The sequence below is a fragment of the Dendrobates tinctorius genome, unplaced genomic scaffold (genome assembly GCF_039654945.1).
Source record: "Dendrobates tinctorius isolate UK_male_01 unplaced genomic scaffold, ASM3965494v1 ptg000174l, whole genome shotgun sequence".
NCBI lineage: Eukaryota > Metazoa > Chordata > Amphibia > Anura > Dendrobatidae > Dendrobates > Dendrobates tinctorius.
This window is the reverse complement of record NW_027361841.1, coordinates 9,848,512-9,863,585: the sequence shown is the minus strand read 5'-3', so window position 1 is coordinate 9,863,585 and position 15,074 is coordinate 9,848,512. Positions and strand designations below refer to the sequence as shown.

Below are 15,074 nucleotides of genomic sequence, written 5' to 3'. Positions count from 1 at the left end.
TAAGCTAACAACCTCATGTTCAGTTATGTATATTTTTGCCTAGCAGCATTAGATCAATGTATGATTTTTGGATGTGCGGTCCATTCTCTTTTTCAGCATTTTCCTTGGAATAGGTCATCATTCTAAGTAGTAGACAAGCCCTTTCTTTAACTGTTGTTTTAGCCAACGAGTGTCATTGTGGAGAAAGCAGTTGGCTTGGTTTAACATTTTGCTGCTGCGGAAACGTTGAAAAAAGTCACCAATTTTGATTTTAGAGTTATCTTGGATGGTTATCAATAAAATGCTGCTTTACTGAATAGGCTGCCTTTTTTAGTTCTTTACTTGGTTGCTCCAAGCCAATTGACAGCAATCCACCCTAAGCGAATCCCAGTTCTTCTACTCGTGCCACCAAAACTCTGCAGATTATTTTGATTTCCTTTTCCACATTCCTTTTAGCAGTAAGAACAGAGATCTCATGTAAAGCACTTATAAAACATTTCTATTCCTGAAAAATCAGCAAATGCAAAGTATACGTAATGTATTTCTATTAGATGTGTGAGCATACAATACACAGAACTGTGTCTGTTCCCAGAGTTTGCTTTCACATAAGTCATGTAAAATTGTTTATGAAAAGTGGTTTCATAAATGACGTATATAGCTAAGGGGATGTAGAGATGAAATATTGGATTATTCTCTAACCCTTACTTGGCCATTAAAACAAGGAAAAATGAAAAATGGACAAAAATTCCACAAAATACAATAATAAACTTGGTTTTGTGCAGTACAGGCAACAGTGTTTATTATTGATGGTTAATAATCTGTGAGAAGCGCTGCACATTTACCATCTAGTATGACCTGTAAGACGTACAGTTACTAGATATTATAAGGAATTTAAAAATTATTGAAAATTTGCAAAATAAAGACACAAAAAATAAGTTAAAGCAATGCAGACAGAGATGTAAAATAAAACTTTAGGTACTACAGAGATAATACATTCAACATATTTTCCAACAATGAATTACAATATTAGAAAAGTTACATAAGGCTACTTTCACACTTCAGTTTTTTAGCTTACGGCACGATGCGGCAAAATATGCAAAAAACGGATCCGGCGCCCGTTGCCACCGGATCCGTTTTTTCCCCAAAGTTTTATTAGCTCCGCATTGCGCCGGATGCTCATGCGTCCCGTCCGGCTTTTGCCAGATGCGGCAAAAATCATCTGTCTGGCGTCCAGAAAAAAATTTCCATGCAACGTTTTTTCCCTGTGCTGAACTGCTTTTTCCCACTGCGCATTCCCGGCAACTTTCCTCGGGTCTGAATGTTAACCCTCAATGCGGCAAAAAAAATTCTCTCTCTCTCATCCAGCAACACCTTTACATGGGCAGAAAGCAGGAATCAGTTCTCCAATTGATATCCCATAGCCCTTCACACATTGGCATATCTGTTCATTTAAATTTCTGCTACGCCTTATCCGGCCAAAAGAAGGATCAGATGTCAGCGTTTTCTGCCAGATCAGGTATTCCGACTTTCCACTGCAGGCCGTCGGATTGCAAAGCCGTAAATGTGAAAGTAGCCTAAGTTTGTAACCTTCCTCACCTTTATTTCCAAAATGGCTGCTGAAGGAGGAGCATAAGACTAGACCTGTCCATCAGCCTCTTCCAATTAAAAAGCAGCTTTCCCATGTGCAGTGTATTTCAATTGGTAGATAGATCTGGTCACATGCTCCTCCATCAGCAGCCATTTTTTTTAGAACAGGACTGCATGCAGCTTGTGAACAAGGCTGCACTAAAGAGGGGAAACTGTAATACTTCTATATTAGTAGGTCCTAGAAAATAATGTCGATAGCACATTTGATAAAATAAACATTAAGTGGGCAATCTCTTAAATTGGGGAAGCATAGTCATTGGATGAGTGATTAGCCTTGCAGTGCTGGGGTCCTGGATTTATATACCACCAAGGACAACATTAGCAAGGAGGTTGTATGGGTTTCCTTGGAGTATTGCATTTTCCTGCCACACTCCACAGATACTGGTAGAAAATTCCCATTGAGCACCCCAATAGGGAGAGTGATGATAATGTCTGTAAAGCGTTTTGAAATATGGCGCTTAATAAATAGCGCTAAATTAATAATGTATTAGGAAAAAAATAGTCCCCATTGCTTATGTAACACCAGTATAAAATGTAGTGCTCTAATGGACAGAAATGGCCACTGTTCAGTTTCGTTCCTATCCTCAATGAAAATAGCCATTTATGCAAAGTGGGGGAAACGAACAACAAAGTTAATCTCAATCATAGTAGATTTCATGCTAGTATTATGTAAGCATTTATTTTTATATGAGTCAGTTGTGTGGAAATTGACATAATTTTACGCTTTGGCATTATGGTTAGATTAGACCATATGTTGTTTGTATTCCTTTGTTTCCTTTTTACATTATAAACCCATTTGAGCAGATGCCTCTTTTTTACTATGCTAGTAGCTTAACATTATATTTCAACACATCTATCAAATAACTAGTTTTGAAGAAAAAGAAAATTCCAGGGACAGCTACTTATTTTGTGCTGAAAACGCCCCCTTGGCTAATACACAAGTCAATTGTCCCAGAAAGGCAAGTAGGATTTTTTTTATAGCAACCGTGCATACAAGGATAGGGTATAAGGAGCCATGCCTGCAAGGATAGGGGATAAGGAGCCATGCATAAAAGGATGGGACAGGGAGCCATGCATACAAGGATACGAGACAAGGAGCCATGCATACAAGGATGGGGATAAGGAGCCATGCATACAAGGATAGGGTTGAGTTGCCATGCAGACTAGGATAGGGATGAGAAGCCATGCAGACTGGGATAGGGATGAGGAGCCATGCAGACAAGGATGGGGATAAGGAGCCATGCATACAAGGATGGGGATAAGGAGCCATGCATACCAGAATAGGGATGAGAGGACAATGCATACCAGGATATGGATGAGGGGACAATACATGCCCAGCTTAAACTTGAGTCAATAATTTTACCCAGTTTTTGTTGGCAAAATTAGGTGCCTCAGCTTATACTCGGGTCGACTTATACTCAAGTATATACGGTTATAATAGTATAAAAAAGATAGCAAGTCACATTCAGCATATAGTAAAACTGGACATACACAGAGAGATGTTCAACCAATAATTATTTGTTGCCTTTTCTCCACTTCTATGCACAAACTGAAGTGTGATCTACAATAGACCCCACAAAGAGAGATGGGTTTGCTTTATTCACCAACATTGTGATGGAAATACATCACCATCTCCATGGACTTTTGATGCAAAATGAGTCATCACTAGACTATAGCATGTGTCTGTAATCAATAATTGTTAATATTTCTCACAATAGTTTTCTTTGTAGGAAACAGGGTTTAAAAAAAGAATTATTCTATTAATTGTTAGAGTTCAGTGTAAAGGTACTGTCACACTTAGCGATGTACCAGCGATCCCGACCAGCGATATGACGCGGTCAGGATCGCTGGTACATCGTTAAGTGGTCGCTAGTGAGCTGCCACATAGGCAGATCTCACCAGTGACATTGCTGGGGACGGGGATCGCTACTTACCTGTCACACCAGGCGATCCTGCGTCCTCCCGCCCGGCTCCACGCGTCGCTCGTCCTCACAGCAGGAAGCGCCACAGGAAGCTGACGACGAGAAACAGTCCTGAACGTTCTCGCGCGATCAGCGATAACCTGCGGGGGAGCCGGTCGGAGGTAAGTATCACACACAGAGATATCGCTAGCAATATCGCTATAACGTCACTAGTTATAGCGATATTGCTAGCGATATCTCTTAGTGTGACATGCCCTTTAGGATTCAGTGGGCCACCAGATTGCAGCCTTTCAAATGTGCTCCTAGATGCCAGCAAGCCTGGTGCCTTATCAATGACTTAGGGCTAATGAGAAGAGGAGCAAGGGATGCTGACAGGTAGGAGAAGGTTGGCAAGGCATTGATCTGGCAGCCACAGACAACTGACGTGGTCACTGAACCAAAGACCTGTAAATCTTTTTGCCTAATTGTAATTATTATATATTTTTAAGGCAGTAGTTTTCCACCATTAACGAGAAAATCATTCACAGTATTACTGAGGAATTGTGGTTTTACTCACCATGATGCTGTAGATCTGAGCAGTGTGTTAGAGGATCCCCATTTCTGATATCTTGTCTCCTTGTACGCCTAACAAAATTGAAAATAAAAAAAGGAATTTTATTTTTTGTAGCGGTCTTGAGTAGCATAGTTGACTATACAAGGGCAATTGCTAAAAAATATAAACTTTTATTAACAATAGGAGTCAACAAAAGGCATACTTGCAGCATATATGTTATGAGATTCTTACCATGCAATTAACTTAGCCAAATGGGCAGTCCCATAAACAAACCTAAGATGTCCATGGATCTTGAAATCCAAAAGTCCACAAAAGTGTGGATGGAGCTGTAATGAGCAAGTGTGAGTGCGACCAATGTTCTATTCGCTGTCTACATGAGTGGTGATTTCCCATGCCCCCTGCGGCTTCATTCACACATTAGACTTGGGCCTCCTGTTCTTACGATCATTGGAGAGCTTAGTAAATTGACTCACAGTATTAACACATTTAACTATACTGTGGTTAAGTGATACTTTTTTATGGTACATTCTCATTAAAAGGGAAGCCATCATCAGAAAATAAACCGTTATTTAAATCAGGGTTTCGCTTTAAATATATTTTTAAAATATTTTTGAAAAGTTTTAAATTTTTTTAATCACAATCTGTATTAAAAATGTTTTTAGAAAAAATCTTGCACTTTTTACATTGACCACTAGTGCTATTTTTTAGACTTTAACTTCCTGTGTTTTCAGAAAACAACACATGTACACAGCCAGAATGATCAAATGACGCCCTTATTTTTGCATTAAAGTGAATCTGTCAGTAGGATTTCACACCCCATACTACTTATGTGTTCATGCAGCTCTTTCAGGATTACCCTTAAAAGGTCAGTCCATTCCTGAGAAATGTGCATTTGAGTTGATTTGCAAATGAGGCTGTAGATCTGAAAACTCTGTCACAGCTCTTGTCTTCTTCTAGCACCACATCTCCGACTCAGGGCCGGACTGGCCATCTGGCAATTCTGGCAAATGCTAGAAGCATCTGTCTGGTCAGGGGCCATCGTGTTTGCTACATTGCTAACAGAATCGCTGTTCTCAAGACACCCATACTGTTAAGAGTTGTGACAGAGCACAAAGTCACTGACTTCATCACTTACTCCGTCAGGCCATGGGTATCACTAGAAATATTGGTGTTTTAGTAAATTTTACTTTCCTCCATTCAGGGTAATATTAATAATATATCCCACCTGGTTCTTGGGGACAATGACAATATGGGCTTGTGTGATTTCAAATTTCAGGACTGAATTTCGGCCCCAGTCCGTATCTGCTCTTGCTGGACAGATAGCTCCATTGCCTAAATTCACATAGTATATAGGCTGTCAGTCAAGCAGTAGGTGGTGCTTGGTAGGGAAGAGCACTTAAGTCCATTTTCATGGCAATTCAAATGCTGATTTCTCAGTAATGGTAGAAGGTACTGGCCATATAAAGGTATTGCTGGATTCGTTTTTGAAAGAGCTGCATGCACATATATTGAGCAGGATCAGATGTGACATGGACTATTGTGATTTTGGATCTTCTGTTATTGGAAGTATGAATCCAAAAAAGCCCCAGAGGCCAGCATGGAAATTTCAAGATTACCATTTTATGTTTTAAATAAACATCATGATATGAACAATTTTCACTGTACACTGCAATCCTGCATAGCACAGTGTATAATATAAGAGATCAAATTATTGAAGGGTCAGGTATCCTTAGAGGACTAAAAAACAAAGTAATAAATAAAAAGCGCTTTACAAATTATATACATGTCTATATATTTTTAACTATAAAAAATGGAATTCACCCCTTTTTTGGCTATCAGAAATGATTAAATAAAAAAGATAAATAAACATAGTTGGTATTGTTATCCCCATAAAAATGAAATCTACTAAAATATACGAATATATATATAACCCATAAGTTTAGCGAGATAAAGAGAAAAAAAATCAAACCACTAGCCAGAATTGTACTTTTTTTGGTCACACCTCCCTAAAAAAAATGCAAAAAAATGTGAAAAAATGCAAAAAAAAAATGTGATGTCTTGGAAAATGGTGTCACAACAAGCCTAAATTATTTTTTCAAGCATATGATTTTTTTTTCACCACTTGAATAAAAACCAAAATCTATGAAAGCCTAGCGTCATTGAAATTGTACTTATCTGGAGAATTATGCTGCAAGGACATTTTTACCATATAACGAGTGCCATACAAGCAAAACTCAAAACACTATGGTAGAATTGTGCTTTTTCACTATTTCATCCCACTTGGATATTTTTCCTCATTTTTTAATACATTATATGGTAAAATTGAGGATGTCATTCAAAAGTAAAAACAAGCCCTCATGCAACTACGGTGATGGAAAAATAGATAAAGTTGTGGCTCTTTTAAGAGGGCTGTGGAGGGGATGCAAATGTAAATATTCCTTTGCTGATTGTATTCTGTGGATGAAAGTATAGCACAGCTAAAACTAAGAAAAAATGAGGAAATCTTAGAAACTTTTAGCACATTACTTTTTCGGCTAAGAGATAATAATGCATATTATGTAGTCAAATAACTGAATTGTCGAATTTCAAAGGCAATGTTCTTTCAGAAAAGCATGTGATGCAACAAGTGCATTTAAGTCATCCCATATTTGATTTAAAAAAAGAAGACGGGATAACGTACTATTGTTATCTTTTGTCATGTAACAACTTCTGATCAAGTTCTTTACACATCTAATAGCATGTCACACAAAGATCAATACATGTTCTTCAGAATACGTTTATTGAGAAGGTATGCGCAGTTTCTTCCAGGGCAATTGGAAATATTGATCTCCGCTTGCAAACTGCTGACGTTTTGTTCGATAAGACTGTGAAGCGTTGTTTCGAAGGATATTTCACTTTTTTTCTTTTCTTACCAGGCCTGAAGAATTTAAAGTGGCCTCATTACCTTTTTAAAAAATGTCAAGACTATGGAAACTTTGATGTGGACATGCAACTTTTCAATCTTTTTAATTGTGACGATATTATTATAACTAATGCGTGTCATAATATTTTTTATAATTAATATTACATTATTGATAAAATGTGCATCCTAAAATACGCAATACAATTGTATAAAGTGAGAAATGCTATTAAAATGGATATTATTATTGATTAAAAAATAATACATGAAGCCTATATCAATCTGCGAAACAGAATGTGGTCGGTGAAATGGTATTATATTTTTAATTTGTAAAACACGTCCATGTACAGGACTCTTGCTATTACATACACATACATGCATGTATATACTGTACACTCCTCAACATTGATGCTAAAACACTGTGATGGAAAATTGTGGCATTCAGGAAATCACTGGATTGATAGACATGATAATGGTATGCAAATGATGACAACATGGAAACATAATTTTCAAAACATCTCGATTTATTCAGTTTTGCGTATGAGTGCCATGCTTAGAAATACACGCACGTACACACCTTGGCATGCTATCAGTGAAGTTAATAATGGTTGACTGTGGAATATTCTGCCACCCTGAATGCACTTGGGCATGGAAAACATCAAGACCCACCGTAGTTACCATTACAATTGCCGACCAATGACATCCCAGTAGTGCTCAATGGAAAAAAAAGTCTGGAGATGATGCAGGCCATGGTAGAACATTTAGGTTATGCAGGTTGCTCACATTAGTACAAGGAATATTCCAGAAGCATTTTTTCAACACAACAATATCAGGAAGCATATTGCTTTGTGCTATGGTGAGCAGCCTGCATTGATTAAGCATACAACCATGACCTGCAGCATCTCCGGACATGTCATTGGCGAACAATTTGCAGAGGAAGCTCCCAGCAGTGGATCTTGATAATTTTCCCAAGCGTATTTAGTGTGGTTGAACATCTCTCGACATGCATTAGTAAGCTATTTGACTGTATGGCAGGGAGTGTAAATGAGTGTACTTCTTCATGTGAACTCTCATACCTGAAGTTGACTAACGCAAGATATTTTGAAAATTTTGTTTTTATTCCTTCATTATTTGGGTAGTATTAACATGTCTATTGACGCTGTGAGTTGCATAGTTTCATGACAGTTCCTGTTCGGTGGCGCAATTTTAATATTGGGGAATGTGTGTGTGTATTATATATATCTATTTTTTTAATATAGAACGTTTGTAAAAGTCCATTCATAAACAAAAGCTGAGCACACAAAGCCTGGCATAAATGGTAAAAATGTCATTGTAGAAAATGGCTAGAGGATTTGCAAAGTCAGGACACAGCAAAGGGGATTAGTCTGAGAACAGAGCTGTAAATCCGCTTCTAATCATCTCACTCAGCTTCCTGTATGCAAAAGTCAAGTATTCTTGGTGTAGAGACACTTGGTTGCATCAGTCATGTCAGCTGTTATAGAGGGATAATCAGTTATTTTCTGCTGGGGATCAAAGTCATTTTACACAAAGGCAGAAAGGGAAGTGTGCTGTGTCTCGGCTGCCTCGGAAGGTTGTTTATTGAATAGATTACTTACAGTCTACTTTGTGCTCGCGAAGAACAGATTGGACAATTGCACAGAGGTGATTCAATTTGTTCAAGGACATTTTCAATAGAAAGCAATCACATTTAATTTCGAGATCCCATTGCAAATGTGATTGTTTTCTTAGCGGATAATTCATTTGCTTTATTAAACTTGGCTGTCCATTTGAATTAACTAATATATCAAAATAAACCACCGGGCACAAGTGGACCCTCAAGAAAATTCCTTATTGTTATTTTTAAGTCAAACATTTCAAAGAATAGCAGGGAGTAATTATGCCAATCTATTTATAGAATTAAACAAGAATATCAAACAAATGTCATATGTGGAAATTAAGTCAACACATGAGTTTATGAAACATGAGCCACAAAGCATTTCCATGCAGCTAAGTGGTAACTTTGTCTGCGCTCAACTGTGGTCTCAGATCTTTGATATGTAATGAATGAGGGAGGAACGTCGGTTCAAAGGCAGTAATTATGAGTCATTCAATTATATGATAATTAATGAATTAATCTGTATGATGACCTTTCATGATAATGAGTCTTTAACATTGTGCTCCTTATTTTTTTTCCCTTTCTTTCTGAGGCTGCTTCAGGTCAAATGGACATATGCATGTTTGAGGCATTTCAATTCATGCCATAAAATGAAACTCAGCAGCTCATACCATCTGCCCTCTTTGCTTTCGTTCCTATAACACCAAGCAGCCATATGTTATGGAGATTATGACATGTCGGAAGAATGTTAAAGGCACACTGAGTGTGTAATACTCTACAGGCTAATACAATAAGCAGTATGTCTTAGAGGTTATCACCTTTTAGCAGTAGGAAAGTAGCGGGAGCATGAAGAACCATCCCAGGCACAATAGGGGTCCCTGGCAAGACAACATTCAGCACATGCTTTTCCATAAACATCACAGCGGTGTAAAGGGATCTGGGAAACTCCCATCGGTGAGCCAATGTACAGTTGTTGCTGTAAAAAATATGTTATTGTTAAAAGCAAAATGAGTGGAATAAATTACATGGTGAAAGCATTTCATTGATGAGTTGTATTTCCTAAAATTTGCTGGACAGAATAGTAAGAAGTTTAATCTATTTTTTTTCTTACTTTTACTAACAGTATATGAATTTATATTTATTGTAAAATTTGCTTGACAGAACAGTAAAAAGTCTAATCTATGTTTTCCTTGTAAAAGTAACAGTATATGCCTTTAAATCTATTGTTCCATATGCTTTAATATTCACTATAATTTATGGTTCTCTGACTTTATGTTTTTATGTTTCTCTGGTTTAGTTGAATTGATTTTGCTTTATCGAGAATTTTATTTGTAGTATTTTTATTATTTATTTCCATTATTATTGATTATCAGAACCATAAAACACATTCAGAGGAGTTGCAATTTTAGTAAAAAAAAAAAATATATATTTCTCATCAGGTCAACCTCTTCTCTAAAATTTTGAGCCGCTGGTGATCTACCTCAACCACTGCAAGAAAAAATCTGGCATTACTTAATACCGCTTTAAATGAATGTAATGCAACATCTTGGTGAGTTATTTCTGCAGCAGCTCTCCTTCTTGACTTACAGGGGAGAAACAATAGCAGGTGATCCCCCCTTTAATTATGTTTCTATACATTTAAAAAAAAGGTCTATACAGAACATTCAGCATCAAAGTCATTCAATAAGCTATCCATGACATTATAGGAAATATAGATTATACTGATGATGGGGATGGAAATTAGTGGTCACGGGGATTATCCTCCAGATCTATCATATGGGTATATCTAGAATTTAGTTTAAGGTCACGTTCACACGTTCAGTATTAGGTCAAGAGATTACGTCAGTATCTGTAAGCCAAAACCAGGAACGGATAAAAAAAATCCAGAAGTGGTGACGTGTTTCTATTATACTTTTCCTCTGATTGTAAGCCAAAACCAGGAGGGGAACAAATACCGATGTAAAATACTAACCAAATACTGGACACGTGAATATGAGTCAATAGCATCCAAGAATTTTTTTTATGGATAAAATATTATTATTTATTAAAGCACCATTTATTCCAAGACACTTTACATGTGAAGAGGGAGATACGTAATAAAAAACAAGTACAATAATCTTGAACAAAATGAGTCGCTGATTGGTACAGGAGGAGAGAGAACAGAATTGTTAAAGATGTGAGCTGCCACACAGGCAGATCTCACCAGCGACATCGCAGGGATCGGGGGTCGTTACTTACCTGTCAGACGAGGCGATCCTGACATCCTCCCGCCTGCGTCCACGCGTCGCTCGCCGTCACAGCAGGAAACCCAGCAGGAAGCTGACGACGAGAAACGGTCCAGGACGTTCTCGCGCGATCAGCGATATCAGCGGGGGAGCGGTCGGAGGTAAGTATCAGACATAGCAATATCGCTAGCAATATTGCTGCTACGTCACAAAACCAGTGATGTTATAGCGATATTGCTAGCGATATCGCTTAGTGTGACAGGCCCTTTAGCCACACTACCACCGCTGCGCTTCTAATGTTACAGCCCCGACCCATTGTTTGATTTTTAGGTGATCAGTAGCATTGTAGTTGTCTACAATAGTAGTACACCAAGTGAACTCATTAATCCTATTTTTTTTCCTGCAGTTTTGCTTTTTTTTTTTTTTAAAAAAAAAAAAAAAACAGCATACAGTGGCCATATGGTTATACGCAATATATGGAATACGACATTAAGCTACAGTACTGTATATAAACCGTACAACATGTGCTTCTTTATAAGCAAATCCTACATTGCAGCTGAATACAGTATCTGGATATTATGACAAATACAGTTCCCATCATGGGAGAAAGCCGTCCCCATTCACTTAGTGTCAAACTGCCCAAGACAGAAAGCCTTGAAGCTTGTAGCTGTGTTTCCGGAGTTATGCGGAGAATACATGTTTTGATGCATTTATCTGTAGTTCTGCCAGCACAATAGATCCTTGCCTGCTCTCAAATAAAACATGTTCATTGCCAAATACAATTAACTCAGACAAAAAAACTTCCCATATGGAGAGTACAAGCTGTTTCCAAATGGCATTACTGCATTTCTTAAAATATTTGTAATATTTATGCAATGCCGCATTTAACAGCTAGACATATCCGGCCTTTATTATATGCCTCAGATTCACAAAAGCAATAATGAAATATATGTAAGCGAAAGTACTCAAACATGACAGCCTTTCCATAATCCTTCTTTAATATAAATTCTTTTTTGCATTGTTTTCTCTATGTATTATGCATAGCTTCATCTGGAATTTCAGAACGTTGCATTTGAGCGTGAACGAAAGTATCATGGGACAGCAGGACGTTTAATGTCTTCCCTTATAAAGTCTGCTTTCCAAGTTTAAAAATACATAGGTAACTAGTTTCCCGTCAATGGACCTAGAGAATGTAATTGTAACTTGGTCATATTGCTATGTGCACTTTGTAATAAGTTACAGGAGCTTTTACATTATTATTCCATGTACTGTAAAGTGTGTAACCATGTCTAATAATCATATGAGCTGCTTTTTTTGTTATTGCACATAATTGTCACAAAGTTATATTTATTGCTGTCAATCAAAAACATTATTTACTGCAAAAACCAAACTTCTCTCTAACTGTCCGCAGCTGGATTTTAATATTATTGGTGCAGAATAGCCCATGCATGGCTTCCTCTCTCCTTTGGTCACTTTAATAGATCTGCGTCTGTATTCTTATAGTGCCAGGTAAATGTGTATTAGTAGTTGATACTATTCTAGCTCAGAAAATATATTTTATATAAAAAAATGCAAGAGAATTGTTAATCATGTATATTTTAAAATCCAAGACCCCCCTCAGTCATGCTACCACCTCCACACTCTTATAGTCTCCCTCTTATTAAACTCTCCCCTCTCCAATCTATCCTGAATGCAGCAGCAGCCAGAATCATATTTCTTTCCAACTGCTACGATGATGCCTTTACCCTTTGCCAGTAGTTGCACTGGTTGCCCATCCGATACAATCAATCAATCAATCAAATTTATTATCGCCAAGTACATATTACATATATACAAGGAATTCTTTGTGGCAAAGAGGCAACATAATATATAACAGATACAACAAGTAACATCTAACAAGGCAGATACAGTATATAGTCTACACATGACGATTTAATTGTTGAACAGAGAGTGGATAGAAGCTGTTCATATGGCGGTTGGTGCTGCATTTGGGGACTCTGAAGCAACGTCCTGAATGGAGTAGTTGGAATGAGGAGTGTCCCGGGTGTGAGGGATCGGATGAAATTTTCAATGCGTGGGATCGAATACTCTTATCATAAAGATCCTGGAATTTAGGCAGGGGGGAACCTATAATTCTCTCTGTTGTTCTGAAAGTCCTTTGTAAGCGGAGTTTGTCATGCGCAGTGGCTCCCCCATACCAGACTATCAGAGAGGAACAAATCACAGATCTGATGACAGCATTAAAGAATAAGATCAGCAGATTCTTAGACAAACCATATCTTTTCAGCTGACGCAGGAAGAACATCCTCTGTTGTGCTTTTCTTATAACAGCATCCACTTTTTTCCCCCATTTAAGATCATGAGAGATGATAACACCAAGGAATTTGGTCTCTGTGACCCTAAGAACCACTTCGTCATGGATGTAGATTGGAAGTATCTCATGTTGATCTTTCCTAAATTCCACAACCATCTCAGCAGTTTTTTTAGTGTTGAGTACAAGATTATTGGCTTTACACCAGTCACATATTCTTTTCACCTCACTCCGATACAAGTCTTCAGCATTTCCCCTGATGAGACCAATCAGTGTCATATCATCGGCAAATTTCAAGATTTTTACTGAGTCTGCTGAAGAGATGCAATCATTCGTATAGAGGGAAAACAGTAACGGGGACAAAACACACCCCTGAGGTGCCCCGATGTTTGTGACCAAGGTGTCCGAAGTGAATGGTCCAACTTTTACACTCTGTATCCTGGCTGTCAGGAAGTTTTAAATCCACAAGCATAAGTTGAGAGGGACTCCAAGAGCTACCATTTTCTTATGAAGTAAATTCGGATCAATGGTATTGAACGCTGAGCTAAAGTCCATGAAAAGAATCCGGACATATGAGTGCAGTTCATCTGTATGATCCAAAATGTACTTCAGTGCCAGATTGACAGTGTCGTTTGCTGAACGATTCTCCTTATAGGCAAACTGAAGCGGGTCCCATAGCTTCTGCGTGAATTTTATCATTTGGGACATCATAATTCTTTCGAAGACTTTCATAGCTACAGATGTGAGTGCTACTGGTCTATAGTCGTTCAACTCAGAGGATCCCACTATCTTGGGGACAGGGATAATTGTGGAACTTTTCCAACACTGAGGTACAACGCACTCTTTCGGTGACACATTGTATATATTTGTCAGTATAGGGGCAAGCTGGGTAGCACATACTTTCAGACACATTGGAGATACACCATCAGGGCCAGGTGCCTTTTTGACCTTAAGTCCCTTCAGGATGCGTAATACCTCTGCCTCGGAGATCACTACTTGGGTGTTGCACAATGAATGATCTTTATATGAACAGGCTGAGGAGCTTAGAGATGAATAGCCACTGTGTGTAGAGCTTGCCTCAAATCTGCAGTAGAATTCATTTAACTCTGCTGCCAGACTTCTGCTGGGGTTCACTATAGTGGGGTGGCTTTTATAATTGGTGACCTCTCTTAATCCTCTCCATGCAGATCTAGTATCTTTTGATGAGAACCTTTCCTCCAGAATCTTTGCATACTCGTGTTTGGCTAACTTGATCTCTTTAGATAGCGAGTTCCTAAGTTTCTTGAATTCAGTAATATCGCCTGCTTTATAAGCCTCCTCTTTTCTCTTACGGATCAACGTGACTTTATTTGTAAACCACGGCTTGTTGTTTCCCCAAAAGTGGACAGATTTGGATGGAATAAACGTGTCTTCACAAAAACGGATATATGAGGACATTGCATCAACCCATTCATCCAGACCCGAGCATGTTTCCTGGAATACCTCCCAGTCCGTGCATTCAAAGCATGCTTGTAGTTGCAATTTTGCCTCCTCAGACCATGTCTTCTTTGTATAAACTGTAGGTTTGGATGTTTTCAACCTTTGCCTGTAGGCTGGAATTAAATGAATTAGACAATGATCTGAAAAGCCCACTGCTGCTCTCCTCACTGCCCTGTAGGCCCCTTTTATGACTGTATAGCAGTGATCAAGCGTATTGTTCTCTCTCGTGAAGCAGTTTATATGTTGAGTAAATTTGGGGAGATCCAGGTTTAGTTTTCCTTTGTTAAAGTCCCCCATTACGATCACAAATGCTTCTGGAGATCCCTTCTCCCATTCTGATATCTTGCAAGCTAATTCACCAATAGCAGCTTTAACAGATGCTTGAGGGGGAATATATACTGCAACCAGAACCATAGATGAAAACTCTCTTGGAGAGTAAAATGG

General features: G+C 38.2%; 1 protein-coding gene across 1 annotated transcript in view; it reads right to left on the bottom strand.

Moving 5' to 3' along the window:
* The window catches only part of SEMA3A (semaphorin 3A), a 371,020-nt gene that overhangs the window by 22,449 nt on the left and 333,497 nt on the right, over positions 1–15,074 (bottom strand). The window contains exons 14-15 of the mRNA XM_073551304.1: positions 9,434–9,591; positions 4,105–4,172 (exon numbers count right to left, since the gene is read on the bottom strand). Coding sequence (XP_073407405.1) covers positions 4,105–4,172; positions 9,434–9,591 — 226 coding nt within the window. The remainder of the gene's footprint in view (positions 1–4,104; positions 4,173–9,433; positions 9,592–15,074) is intronic.